Genomic DNA, 15,000 nt, shown 5'->3' on the forward strand with positions numbered 1-15,000 from the left:
GAGGGTAATCAAACCTCTGGTGCCTTCGCTAGAGGGCAACACAAAGGGATGATATCCTGAGAAGCGAACAGTGTCTCCTGTTAGAGTCTCCTGGAGCATGACAATGTCAATGTTCCGAGATCGCACGATCGCGTGGAGAAGGGCATTCCTCCGAGAAAAGCTGTTGATATTCCACTGCAGTATGCTTAGATTAGGAGCCATTGTGCTAATCTGAGTCCATTAAGTCTGCGTCGTCAATGACGTCGACATAATCGGTCTCAGTGTCTGACGCCCCAGTGTGGGTAACGTCAGACATTTCGGAGTCTGACAACTCCTTGGTGAGTTCCTCACTGATCGTGATTTCCTCACTGGACTCGTCACTGTCGTCAGGACAGGTCGAGCCATTAGAAGGGCTGGGTCTCCTGGGAGGTGGAGAACCCCTGGTCGCCTTGACCTTCACTCTGGATGGTCGTGGCTTCCTCGCCCTTTGGGGTTTGGGTTCAGGCTCTGCCAGTGTGGTCTTGGCCGCGGGTTGGGTGGGGAGACAAGTCTCGCCCTGGGGGTTTGTGGGGAGAGGAGTCTCGCCCTGAGTTGGATTGGGTGTAGAGGCCTTGGGCCTTACATCCCTTTCCTTCAGGGCAGCGACAGTCTGGGTCATTGCCGTGACGGCGACCTCGACTGCCTTCTCCGTCTCTTCACTGGTCCGTCCCAATGCTGACGCAACTGCTGTGACAACTGCCGTCAGCAGGAGCGTCAAGTCATTCTCCGTAAACAGAGTTTGACTCTCCGCTCTTGGGGTGGCCTTTGGTGTGTTCCCAGACCCCTTCCGGGTCTGTTTCCGTCTTGGAACACCCACCAGGGCCGGAAACTCCTTTGTGTTGGAGGTGTCCGGTGGTGGTTTTGTTTTGGGCGGTGCTTCCTTCCTCTTAGGAGGGGGGGGAGCCCTTACCCCTTTGTTCTGCCCCCAGACGTAAGTGCCTGGAGGGGCAGGAACAAAGTCCGGTCGTTTTGCAACGACCTCTTGTCGCCGTAGAGCCTCTTCCTTCCTGACGGAACATCCGAGGCTCCAGGCATGGTGCTTTTTGTGGCAGTTGGGACACTTGGCAGTAGTGTCCCGCTTGCCCTCCTTGTGTGCTTTGAGGCACACCTCCGTGCTGTGTGCCTGACTACAGACACCACACTTCGGCTTTGCAGAGCAAGTGGCCTGGTGGTGTCCGTACTTCTGACACGTGAAGCAGCGGAGTGGATCAGGGACGTACGTCCTGAGGTTGTAGGAGCCCCAATTACCAAGGTCCAAGGACGCAACTGGGGCTCCCTTCAAGGTGACCAGGACTTGCCTGGTTGGGTGCTTCCCTTTGGAAAGTCGGGAAGCTCCCACCACCTTAGGATGGGCAGTGATGACCTCAAGGTCATACATCTGAGGGAAGCCAAGAAGCACCATCTTGGACTTCCTCTCATCAGAAGTCAGGGCCGCCAAACTCACCTTCCGTCCGTCCTGGAGCTTGTCAGTCTCCTGGAGGAAGGTGAGAGTGGACTGGTCCTTAGGGATGATTATCATGCCTTTGTCTTTGGCAATTCTAATCGTCAGACGGCACTGTCTCTGGGTTTCCAGAGCCCGTACCATCTGATAAGCGTTGTCGAATCCTTCCGGTTTAGGGGGAACCCTAAACTGGGGGAACCGACTCGGGGCTACAGACTCGCCCTCCGAGTCTGTAGCCGGCCGAGGACGCTTAATGCCTGCCTTCCGAACCGACGCCGGAATTTTGGCAGTGGGGCCAGCAGGGTTGGAGGGTCCTGTCTGGCTTCCATTTTTACTTTGACTCGTCTTCTGAGCCGACGCCAGAGACTTGTCAGTGCCAAGGGCTGGTTTGGAGGGTCCAGCCCGAGGCTCTTGGGTAGGCTTTCTCTGAACCGACGCCAGAGCCTTTCCCAACTTTTTACTTTTGTCTCCAAGGACCTTAAAAGGTTCCAAGGTGACAGCCTTGGTCATCTTCATGCCAGGTTCGTCAACGTGGGGGTCAGTCAGGGGTTTTTTACAGAAAGTTGCCATATATAGAGTGTTCAATTCATCCTCCCACGCCCCCACCCACCACGGAGTCCAACAAGGGGAAGCTGTGCACTGAGACCATGCTCAGAAGCCACAGGGGTGGTGGGAGGATATACGCAACCCCTGCCTCGCATTGATGGCACTCGCAAATACATGCGATTGCCTGCAAGACAGGAGCTGCTTGACCCTAGCCTAGCTCAAAAGAGAGACCAGCCGATTGACCTAATCGAGCCAAGATCAGGCCACCCGTCTTGCTGGAATAGGGGACCAAAGAGGCGTGTTGCTAGCCGCAGGGCGTACTCATACACGGCATCGCTCAACCTCCAGGACTCCCGTCTCCCAGCGCACAGGGGCGCCACGCACGGCAAACACGTGGGCAGGTGTGTGCCCCCCTGGGGGGAGGACCAGGGGGGGGTGTGATCCCACCTACTAGATCAGCACCTAGGAACGCTTAGTCGTCCTTCCTCGGAGAATCAACCGCTAGAAGGCCACCTCAACGGGAGGGAGAGACTGGCCAATTCTAGAACGGGCTCTTCCGAGGAAGGAGTTCAAGCCCCCGCGCCACGACAAGGCGGTTCCTTATTGCAGGGGTATATATATATATATATATATATATATATATATATATATATATATATACATATATATACACACACAGACACACCCGAATAGCTCAGCGAATCACCATGTCCAACTCGGCGCGAGACCCTTATCGTCCCCGTTATCTCGCCGAAGCGGCAGCCCAGGTCGAAACAGGTGCCGCGTTTCCCACACTGATGCTGCGGCTGAGGCTGGGAGGGACGTTCCGCGCTCTCATTCTAGTCTGTTCCGTGGCTTGCGCTTTAAGTTGGAGCTAAAGGAGATATTCTTATTAATCAAATAGTTGATTTGGAGATTGAGTGATTTGATTTGATTTGATTTGATTTGATTTGGAGATTGAAGGCAAAAATACGAGCGAGATGAAGGTATTATGAGGTTTTTTATTCTTTGTAAAGAGGGATTCTATCTTTTTAAAGTTACAATGGGTTAACTAAGGTATATTGTTTTAACTCTTTCTTCACAGATAGCATTGGTATTATTGTCATCACTATTGTTATTATGATTTTCATTACTATCATTATTAATGTTATCAGTTTTGACATGAATATGTTAAGGATGATAATCATTATATAAATAGTCATGATAACGGCATTATTGTCATTATCACTGTGATTATTTTTCGTCATCATTATCATTATTATCAGTATAATCAATATCATTATTATCATTATCATTGTGATAATGTCATATTCATTATCACTATATATCATCATTTTATATGATTGTTGTTATTATTATTCGTCATACTATTATTACTGCCGGTATTGTTGTTTACATTATTGTTATTTCTATTAATTTATGAGTATTACCATTATCATCACTTTATATATGTCATTATTTTTATCATTGTCGTTATTTTTTCTATGGTTATCACCATCATCACCTTTAGTATTATCATCATCATCATCCCTATCGTTATTGTTACTTATCATCATTATCATTATCATCATCATCATCATCGTTATAATCACCATCATCATAATCATTATCCCCATCATCGCCACATACCGAATAACTCCCCACCAGATATTGACCGTCGTCCTAACTCTGTGGGTAACCGGCGCCCTGGCTGGTCGGGAGGAAAATCTCGGAGAAGTTGGTGAGACGGAGGTCGACTTCCAGGAGGAACAGCTGGTTCAGGAGGTTCTTGCTGAGGAAGGGGAGGAGGCGGTGAGAGGCAGCCTAAGGAGATGTTTTTGTATATTGATTTAGATATTGTTTTCATCTGGAAATTGTTTTTATTGGGAGAGGCAGGCGAGAGGCAGCCGAAGACCTTTTTTTATTGTTGTTGATGTTGTAGTAGGCAACGACAGATATGTATATATGTATATATATATATATATATATATATATATATATATATATATATATATGTGTGTGTGTGTGTGTGTGTGTGTGTGTGTGTGTGTGAATGTGTATGTGTGTATGTATGTGTGTATGTGTGTGTGTAAAGAGAGAGAGAGTTAAGTTAGAGAGAGACAAAAAAAAAAATAAATAAGAAGAAGAAAATAAAAAATGATATAAACAAATAACCCGAGAACCAAACCACAACAAAACACACAACCCCGTTCCACCTCTCCTCCCCACCTTCCCCCCTTCCCCTCCCGCCAACAACAGGACGACATCCAGCTCGTCCTTGGAAACGATGACGACGTGGAAGAAGGCGGCGACGAGTGCTCGAGGATTTCCCCGAAGGAGGTCTTCCACACGGAGCTGCACCCGAGACTCCTCAAGAACATGGACGGTATGATATGGAAGACGTAACATATTTTTATGGCAGACTTTAAAGCTTTGGTATAATTAAAGGTTTAGGGACTAAGAATCATTGCTTATATTATAAAGCTGTTGTTTTGTATGTCATTGCTGACTTTAATTAAAAGCTTTGATGATGTCAAAAGGGTAAGCGGTTAAGCACCTTTGTTTAGATCGTCAAGTTACTTTCGATCATCGCTTAACAGCTTTAATAAATGAGAAATATTAAACGGTCAAGTACCATTGCTTATATCAAGTTATTGTTTTTTTTTATATATCATTTCACTACGTTTCCTTGGGGTTTATATATGCCGTTGTTTGTTCATGTCGTTGTATTTCTTTGTAATAATTTTCATCATTTGTATTCTTGTTATTTTTACTAAATGTTATAATGATTTTTTTATCCTTTTTGTTGACTGGTATTTTTATGATTAATTTTGTCAATATTATCTTTGTCATTGTTATTACCTTGATTATTTTTTTTATCAGTATGTATGAATATCAATATTATTTTCATTGCCATCATTATTATCATTATTTTTATTATTATCATCATTATTATTATTCTCATTAACATTATTATCACCATTATTCTCATTATCATTACCCTTGCTATTATTAGTGTTATTACTATCATTATCATCATTATTATTATCATTATTGTTATCCGTAATGTCATTATCATTATAATTATCATTAACATAATAATTATCATTATCATTATTGTTGTTAATGTCGTTGTTACCATTACTATCATTATAATCATTATAATTACTATTACTATTGTTATCATCTTTATCATTATTATAAATGCTAATATCATCATTATATTCATCCCTGTTATCATCTATTATCATATTCTATTGATATTGTTAGCAATGATTATGCTATCAAAATAATTTTATCATTTATATCAGTAATATCATGATTATCCTTATCATCAATTGCTTAATAATCCTGAGGTAAATATGGTTCCGATATTCCACTTAGAGATGAGTCATTACGTGGAAGCGGTGGTGAAGCGTGTGGAAGCAGCGGTCGAAGTGCTTCTGCCCCATGTCTCAGATTCGCCCATGTAAGTAATTATTTTGGGCTTGTTTCTCCCTTCTCTCTACGGAAGTAAAAGTATTCTTTTCCTCTCATTTTGTTGAAAAAATCGAAAGAGAAATCGGTATTTTTGTCCGGTGAAATGTCTTCGTTTTTGGTTGTACTGTTTTGTTTGTGCTGGTTTTTTTTTTCTTTTTCTTTTCTTATTTTTGTGTGTGGTTTTCTGATTGAGATGAAGTGTAATGAAGGTTCAGCATTTTTTATCTACGGAACTTTTCATTTCATTCTAATGCACGCATTTTTTTTCTTCTTTCCCTGGCATTAACAACTAATCTTAGAAGTGTTTATGTGGTCTCCCTCATTAACCTTTTGAAATGATATCCCGCTGTGACCTTGAATGAAATGACCTTCATTTGACATTGCGAATTCTTCCAGGAAATTATTACACACAACCACGCTTCATGAAGTACTCTTTTGCTTGTCTGGTGAACCTTCACATTATCTTGTCAAAGTCATTTCTAAACATACTCCTCCACCTCCTCCTGTTGTGTGTAATTTATCGTTGAATACCTTTTTTCCCACTTAGGACAGTTATCTTAATAGCTAAGAAATATAGTCTTTTTATACATAGGAGAATAATGGAAAAAAATATATTACCTTTTTACTATCGCTGAATAACTTTTTTCCCACTTAATACATTTATCTTGATAACTAAGAAATATAGTTTTTAATACAGAGGAGAATAATAAAAAAAAAATGTATTACCTTTTTATCATAGAGGAGAGCTGAACAGTCAGGAATTGTTCGCGGAACTGAGTGACTTTATGCAGGGGACGATTCGGGAGGCCTATGAGTTGGTGAGGACCGCCTGGAGAGACCTCATACGTGCCCACGCCCGCGGAAACCTCGACCGGGAGGAGACACTACGGGCCCTGGCGCTCATAAGAGGTAATTGAAATATTAGATGACTAACATAAAAAAAAAATGAAGATACATTAAAAGTGTCTTCGAAATCGTCTGTTTAGATGTTAAATGCAGACAAATTTAGCCAAGATATGGAAGAGCTTTTCGTTCCTAAAACAATAGCTTCTTATTCGGAACTCTTCTATAGCTGGGGAGATAGAGAGGGTAATGATAAACGCTAGAGAGGGTAAATTATAAACGCTAAGCCCAAGGAACTCCGCTTCCCTCCAGACGCCCAGCATCAGGGAGACCGCTACCTGAACGCAGCGCTCCAAGAACTCTCGGTCACCATCAAAGCTATCGTCATGAACAGTGAGTAAAGGAAATGCCGTTGACAAGTGGGGAGAGAATGATGCTAAGGCATAATAGAGAATGTTTGTGGTGTGACTGCAAGGGAAAGAGCCTTCAAATATAAAGGATAGTAAGGAATGGAAGAGCCACTTATGATGGACAGAAGGATGAATATCAGAATGTTATAGGTTGGAGAGAAATTAAATAACAAAGGCGAAGATAATGTGAATGGTGACTAGCGAGGTCGGGTCTAATACGAAGATTATCAATACATTTCACAACAGTTTTCTATAAAAAAAAAACACCACAAATCATGTTGTATAGACTAGTCATGAAATGTGAGAAAGAATAGACGTATATGAATTACAACACCATAATAGAACGTGCATACTATACTAATCAAATAAGGGAATGATAGATTAAAACAAAAAAAGAGGGACACAGTGGCAAAGAAAATAAATTCTAATGTCGAAAGAAGCTGATGTAACACAAAGTATATCTTCCTCACAAATGCTTTCTTTCTCCTTCTAGGCATTTACGTGGTTCACAGGTCACTGAATTTACCCAACGGCACTGAGGAACACGACGTTGCCAAAGCTATCCACAAGAATCTTCCGAAGGTTTGATTCCATTTTTTTTCTCTCTTCCTTCGTTTTATTTTCTTCTAACCTCACTCATTTTGGTTTTGTCCTTTTAAGGCGAAGATCTATTTGAGTGGTTATTGATTATTATTATTATTATTATTATTTAGAATGCAGCATGTCCAAATAACATTGTCGTATTTCAAGTGATTATTGTCACCTACCTGTCAGTTATCAAATGAGTATCACCACCAACCTGTCAAGTCCATCTTCGCCCTGATAAGATAAGAGAAAAAAAATCATTTTGAAAAGTTTGCTTCAATACCTGATCGTTTTATGCATGTCACACATAAGTTCTGTAATTAGCACATTATATTTTCCGTTGAGAGCGTTATGTTCGAAGTCTTGTGTCCGCAGGTCGCTCCTAACTTCCTGGGCAGCTTGATGACCAAAGTACTGGAGAGAGGATCAGATCCTTCCGCCTACAAGAAGATCCTAACAGATCCTCTGCGCGATCTCAGTGACGCCGTTGACAAGGTTTAATTAGTGGTGTTTGGGAACCATTACGTTGATGATGATTATTCATGATTCTATATATTTTATCTTGTGTTTTTAATCCTGTGCTCCTCCCTTTGGATTCCATCCCTGCCATGTACGAAATGTTGATACATTTAACCACACCAATTATTAGCACAATCGTTGTAAAAAACACCATTTAACATTAATCTCGTAAACAGATGTATTCAACGCTGGAGACTTCCATAGAAAACGGGAACGACGAAGACATGGCCGCCTATTGGAGGGAAATCATTTCTTTAAGCCATCAACGAATGCAAGACGAACCTTTGCTTGAGGAAGATTTTGATCTCATTTATCTAAACGAGACTTATTTGACAGAGCTCACTCTCAGTCTCATGGCAACGTGGTGAGAGAAAGTAAAAAATAATAATAATAATAAACTATAAGGCGAATTATCTTGTTTCTCGCTTACAGAAGGATGTAAACAAGCCTTTTCCTTTTCTAACCCTTGTTCTGGGTTGATCTAATAAAACAGTACAGTATCATAGCCAAATTATTACCTAATTATCCCACTTTTATATTGTGATATATGATCATTCATATTCAGAAAGAGAGAGGGGAATCATGTGGGAGAGATAGAGGGGAGACAGAGAGAGAGAGAGAAGAAATGCCGACAGACAGACAAACAGACATAGACAGACAGACAAACACAAAGGCATACCGAAACAGGCATAGAAAGAGAGACAAACATGCAAAGATTAATAGACAGACTGACAAACAGAGACGTGAAATTAAACAGAGACAGACAGATAAAGACACTGACAGACCAGTAGATTATTTAAATATCTGTTGTTTGCAGAGAGAGAGAGAGAGAAAGAGAAAGAAAGTAAAAAATGACGCATATTTATGAGAGCAATACTCCATAGAAAATGTCTCTATAGAGGGAAGAAAATCAAACACTCTGTAAAGAATTCCTATATGGTATTCACTTGTGACGAAATTCACGATTATAAGATAATAGATCATATTTTTGCGAAAGACTTCTGTGACAAGTGAAGCCCTTTGGAAAGACTCACCCCTTTAACAGGAATTAATACTATTAGAAGATCGACCTCCTTAAGAAGAATGAAACCCACAATTATAACAAGAGTGGCCGCAATTAGAAAAAATAACACCACAGGTGACAGTGAACATCATTAGAGGGACAAGCGTGAAACCAATTAGAAAAACTCAGGCGTTGGACAAGAGTAAACACCATTAAGGCTAGTACTCACTTGTAGACCAAGTTGCGCTATTTGGTCTCTGAGACGTGTCTAGCGTTGTCTACGTAGACACGTCTATAGACCAATCGCCGTCTACGAGTCTGTTGCGAGACCAAAAAGTCGCAGGTCTATGGTCTCCCGATCGGAATGGGAGACAGCATGCAACGGTAGACATGTTGCGCAACATTTTGCTAGTGTGTACGTATGCAACGATAGACGAGACACGTCGGACTTCCCAGTCTTTCTCCAGTTACCAAGCATGCCGGGTGCCTTGCGGCCAAACTAGCGCTTTTACTTTGTTTTTTGAAATGTGGTCAAACGAAAAGGTATTGAAACTAATCGAAGATTATCATGCTTCTAGCTGTCTTTGGGACGTGACGAGTTCCGATTATAAAAACCGCGTAAAAAAAAAAGAAAAAAAGAAAAAAAAAATTGGCACTTGAATCACTGGCTTAGATATATATATATATATATATATATATATATATATATATATATATATATATATATATACATATACATATATATATACATATATATACACACACACACATATATATATATAATATATATATATATATATATATATATATATATATATATATATATAATATTGTATATATATATATATATATATATATATATATATATATATATATATATATATATATATATATATTATATATATAATATATATATATATATATATATATATATATATATATATATATATATATTACATATATATAATATATATAATATATATATATATATATATATATATATATATATATATATATATATATATATATACATATATACATATATATATATATATATATATATATATATATATATATATATATATATATATATATATATATATATATATATAACCATCCTAACACAGATATCTAGTACATGAAGCATTCAAGTATCTTTTTTTTCTGCGTCATGGTATTATTTTATCTCTGTATCTGAACAAGATGATATCACTCAAGTCTATTTATTTTCAGTACGCTATAGATCTATTTAAGTACACACACAAATCCTTAACTTCTGTTTTTGGTGAAAATAAAAGTCAGTTACAAATGCACACTCAAATGCATTTGGTTGCATGTGGACCTGCTGTTATTTCATACTGATATTTACAATCGTTTTCTGAATAGTTGCTGTGCGTATAAAGTGCTTATCTATGTAATTTGATAAGCAAATCAATCTGATAAGAACATATTTAAACAAGAGAAGATCGACGGAGAAAGTAAAGATCTATACTTATTCGTAATAAAATGCAAATAATTTGTTGACGCTAAGTTGTGAAGTCCCAGGTAGTTCATACAAACAGTATGACCTCTTCCTGCTTGCAATTTACTGTAATTGCACGTGCAAGCAAATACTGCGGCCATGTGTGTGCCATGGGACATACCCCTAAGCAGTAATCCATAAGACGTGTTGTTTCACCTGCCGACAAGATCATGAGCATAAGATAGGGCAAACTCAGTCAGTTGTACTTTTTTTGTTTTGTTTTTTGGTGTTAGGACTTAATAAATAAAACTTAATTATAGATGCACTGGATTGTACTAAGACTCCGACTTTTAGAACATAAGAAAAAAATGTCTGATTTCAGAGTTCTCATGAGCATGTAGAATGTCTCGCCTACTCTGTCCATAAATGTATCCATATTTATATGACACTTTTTCATCACAATCTCTAGTTTTTAACAACATAATAACCGTGATTCTTTAATATCAACCATCCTACCCCCCCCCCACACACACACACCATCAGTTCAGCTAGACATGGGTTGCTAAACGCCTCGCCTTATCATGCACTGATGCCGCGTGCCTGTTTTCATGACGCAGGTGCCAGGAACGCTGCTCTCATGGACACGGCGCGGCGGCCCATGAGAGGACTTACCGGCTGACAAGGGGAGAGACATGGGGAGGGGAGGGGAGGGGGGGGGTTAAGGAACCTGTACGATAGTAAAAAATTGGAAAGAAATGAACAAAAACTTTACTTTTGAATAATAACCATACTGACAATAATCTAAATGACAAATGCTAATGAGGAAAAATGATGTCGGAATAAAAAAAAAAGGGAAAAGAGATTTAATTTAGAATGGAAGGCGGTAGGTAGGTAAGGAGGAAGGAGGGAGGGAGGGAGGGGTGCTGCAAAGACTTGGCTGTCTGCAGATGGCGGGAACGGTAACCAGAGATGGTATATGAGGAGGAGGAGGAGGAAGGGTGAAGAGAACTTTGGAGAAAGTGGAAGAGAGGCAGATGAGGAGGAACGAAGAGAGATGGCACACACGAAAAAGCAAGGAGAGAGGAGGGAAGGCAGGTGATGGCAACACCAAGTGGCCGATGCAAACAGAACCACATAACGTGCAGTGTTGCTATCGCCAAGTGTCTACTATCTTCCTCCTGTCTCTTAGCTTCGTTTCCCTTTTTACGTGATATGGATTGGATATGTGCTTTGCATCACGCCCGTTATTGTCTGCCCTAAATCTGTCTGTGTAGGTAGTCGTTCTTTTGTCTGTACGTGTGATCACGTCTGTGGCCGCATCTGAAAATTTGTAAGTGTCTTAGCAGCGCCTCAGTTGAAGCTGTCACTCTGGCCCTTCTATATCAAACCTTCCTGTTTTTGCAGCCCTTAATTCGGTGTTTGGCCTCGAACGAATTACATGTCTTTTTTTCTTGCTATATATCCTCATTTATTGTATCGGTACTGTCTATCTCGCACCTGGCGATTGCGGTGCACTTAGTTTTCTTATATGGATTGGGATTACATTTCTTGATGTTATTTCATCTCTACGATTATGCCGAAATTCTTTCTCGTTTTTTTCTTTTCTTTTTTTGGTTTTCATATTTTTGTGGAATTATAATGGTATATTTCTGGGCTCCCCCCTTCACTCTATATACTCCCTTTCCCTTTCTTTCTTCCTTACTTGTGCCCACGCACGCACGCACGCACGCACGCACGCACGCACGCACGCACGCACGCACGCACGCACACACACACACACACACACACACACACACACACACACTCTCTCTCTCTCTCTCACACTCTCTCTGTCTCTCTCAAAACATCAATCCTTCTGTCGGCCTCTCCTCCTCAATAAATGCAGTTGCAATTATTATTTTTTTGTCTTTCTTTAAGTCTTTCTGGAGGTATCAATATCTCTAGGTAATTTTCCCGTGCTATCATTTTCTTTTCTATTTGGTTTAACCTTAATCTGACTATCAAAACTTATCAAGAAGAAATAATAAGAGATAAGAGGATATTCATATGAGCTGAATCTGACATTCATAAATGCCTTTTTATGCTTTGAAATCCAAACTTTTCTTGAATATCAAATAAAAAAAAATCTTATTCATCTCTCATAATTTCTTGCAGGATTAGAAATATATATTGAGGAAAGTAGTTTTTGGATAATAATAAGAATCCATAAACACTTCTTTTTTATCTACATTGCATTATAAGTAAGTCATTTCAGCCACCTAATAAACATTAACTCTCTGAAAATGTCAAACAAATACTGAAAACATGAAAATGTCAACTGTACATTGTCAAACTGTTGAAGAATTAGTTGTTCTTTAATTGCTAAGACTTTCCAAAATTGCGATTATAAACAGCTAATTCCTGGTCAGTCAGAACGGCAACAATCTTGGTAACCTGAGGGTTGTCTGGATCCATCTCTTCGCTCACTATTCCAGCCACACTGCGTAACCATCTGCAAATAAAAGACGTCCATTGAAAAAATCCTTTACATTTCACATCGTCTCATGAGATTTCCACCACCGGTTCAACATTTCTTTCATCCTCTTTTTCATAAGTAAGATCCTGCAATGATATTCTCCTAGTGCCAGGACCTATAACGTACTGTATCTCCTGAGAACCCGTGGGCAGGGAAAACTTCCATGACCGTCTACCAGTCACTCCTAGCACCACCTCTTGTAGATAATCTAAGAATTCTGGAATACCTTTAAAAGAAAAGAAAACACATTAGAAATTAACCTTGGCTTCAGTCCAAACATTTAAGATATAACTAAACAATTTGATATATCAAATACATTACATCCAGAAAGAAAAGACTCCTTACCTTTGCCAGTTGTAGCAGATAGCAAGTGTTCTTCAAAGTCCCCCTTAGGTTTTACCAATAGTAAATCGGCCTTGTTTGCTACGGTAATAACAGGTGTCTCCTCAGATAGTGGGAGGGATGACAGTGTCTCATCGACTGTCATGCCTTGCAGCTCATAATCTGGGTGGCTGGCATCTCGTACATGGATCACTACATCCTGGAACAACATTTCAAATCAGAACAATGGTCATTTTTAACACTGCATAATTTTGGTTGCAACTATTTTGAGAGGAGGAAGAGGAGGAGGAAGAGGAGGAGGAGGAGGAGGAGGAGGAGGAAAGATGAAGAAGAAGAAGAAGAAGAAGAAGAAGAAGAAGAAGAGAAAGAGGAGGAAGTAGAGAAAGAAGAGGAGGCAGAGGAAGAGGAGGAGGAGGAGGAGGAGGAGGAGGAGGAGGAGGAGGAGGAGGAGGAGGAGGAGGAAGGGGAGGAAAGGGAGAAAGAGAAAGAAGAGGCAGTGGAAGAGGAGGTGGAGGAAAGGAGGAGGAAGAGGAGGAAGAGGAGGAAGAGGAGGAGGAGGAGGAGGAGGAGGAGGAGGAAGAGGAGGAGGTGGTGGTGGAGGAGGTGGAGGAGGAGGAAGAGGAGAAGAAGGAGAAAGAGCTGTACAAGTAGAAGGAGAAGGAGATATACAAGTAGAAGAAGGAAGGGGAGGGGGAGGGGGAAGATGAGGATGAAGTGAAGGAGGAAGAAGAGAAAGAAGAGGAGGAGGAAGTAGATGCTTCATTGAAGTAGAATAAAGAGGGAAAGAAAAAACAAAAGAAAGAGAAGATACAGAAAAAGAGGAGGAGGAAGAGAAAATCAGACGAGAAGGAGAAGAAAAAAGGAAAAATGAGACCGAGAAGGAGGCACAGATAGAACCAGCAATGGCATAATCAATCATTAGATTCCAAAGGAAATACTTACAGCACACACAGCATCTTCCAAGGTTGCCCTAAAGGATGCTACTAATTCTGTCGGGATGTCTTGTATGAATCCGACTGTATCGATAAAAGCAACTTCAAGGCCACAAGGGAGTCTGCCTCCGTGAGCTGTAACGTCCAGTGTGGCAAACAGACTATTCTTCCCTTCTGCTCTCTCATCTCCGGTGATGGATCGAATCAAGGATGTTTTGCCTGCGAACACGGGAAAAAAATTATTTGTATAGCTGTCTAAAATTATACAGAATCATTCTATAGCAAGAACTGTAGATACTATTATATATGCATAAGGATATAATGAAATCTTCACAAAGATATAAGTGCTAAACCAAACATATTAATATCATATACAGAAAATACATGTTTTTAAAGCTATTCACCTGAATTGGTGTAACCTACAACTGCGACAGTGGGTAAATTAGACCTGGCACGCCCTCTTCTAATCAGCGCTCTCTTCCCAGCTAGTTTGTCTAGGGCATTACGGATACGTCTCTCTCGGTCCATTATTATCATTCTTTCTCTCTCACCAGGCAATCTTTTCCTGCAGAGGATGATGGAACCATAAAACATTGCTTAAGAATTTCTGATAACCCTTAATGACAAAAATGAATTATCTTGTTTAATTTCTACAATATACCTTTCCTTCTAGTTTCTTCTTTATTTTTAATGAGACTTTAAAACACATTTTATACAACTTTTTTCATGACTATTGTCTACTGAAGTATTTAATGCAGTATATTGCATATTACTGCTAATCTTTAAGAATCACACAAAGATTCATCATTTACTAAACAAAATGCAACCATCTGACAAACCTGATATAAGGTAACTCGGCAAGGGCAACCTGCAACTTTGCCTCCTTTGTGTGAGCATTGTGTTGGAAGATACCGAGGACAACCGA

General features: G+C 40.1%; 2 protein-coding genes across 2 annotated transcripts in view; one reads left to right on the forward strand and one right to left on the reverse strand.

The window, feature by feature from the left end:
• The first annotated feature begins 2,840 nt into the window (after positions 1-2,840).
• LOC122249421 (uncharacterized) lies at positions 2,841-8,332 on the forward strand. Its single transcript, XM_043010260.2, has 9 exons — positions 2,841-2,991; positions 3,653-3,796; positions 4,244-4,370; positions 5,369-5,453; positions 6,204-6,373; positions 6,620-6,700; positions 7,211-7,299; positions 7,678-7,797; positions 7,998-8,332. Exons 1-9 carry the CDS (start codon positions 2,986-2,988, stop codon positions 8,187-8,189), a joined length of 1,014 nt encoding a protein of 337 aa, XP_042866194.2. The 5' UTR covers positions 2,841-2,985; the 3' UTR covers positions 8,190-8,332.
• Positions 8,333-12,492: 4,160 nt separating this feature from the next.
• Positions 12,493-15,000, reverse strand: part of LOC122249409 (putative GTP-binding protein 6) — a 4,267-nt gene continuing 1,759 nt past the window's right edge. The window contains exons 3-8 of the mRNA XM_043010230.2: positions 14,915-15,000; positions 14,480-14,640; positions 14,086-14,294; positions 13,147-13,342; positions 12,928-13,027; positions 12,493-12,777 (exon numbers count right to left, since the gene is read on the reverse strand). The exon at positions 14,915-15,000 is cut by the window's right edge and continues 43 nt beyond it. Of these exons, the coding sequence (XP_042866164.2) occupies positions 12,648-12,777; positions 12,928-13,027; positions 13,147-13,342; positions 14,086-14,294; positions 14,480-14,640; positions 14,915-15,000 (882 nt within the window). The 3' untranslated portion in view covers positions 12,493-12,647. The remainder of the gene's footprint in view (positions 12,778-12,927; positions 13,028-13,146; positions 13,343-14,085; positions 14,295-14,479; positions 14,641-14,914) is intronic.

Source organism: Penaeus japonicus, unplaced genomic scaffold (genome assembly GCF_977035675.1).
Source record: "Penaeus japonicus unplaced genomic scaffold, GWHDUDI00000001_assembly GWHDUDI00000026, whole genome shotgun sequence".
Classification (NCBI taxonomy): Eukaryota; Metazoa; Arthropoda; class Malacostraca; order Decapoda; family Penaeidae; genus Penaeus; species Penaeus japonicus.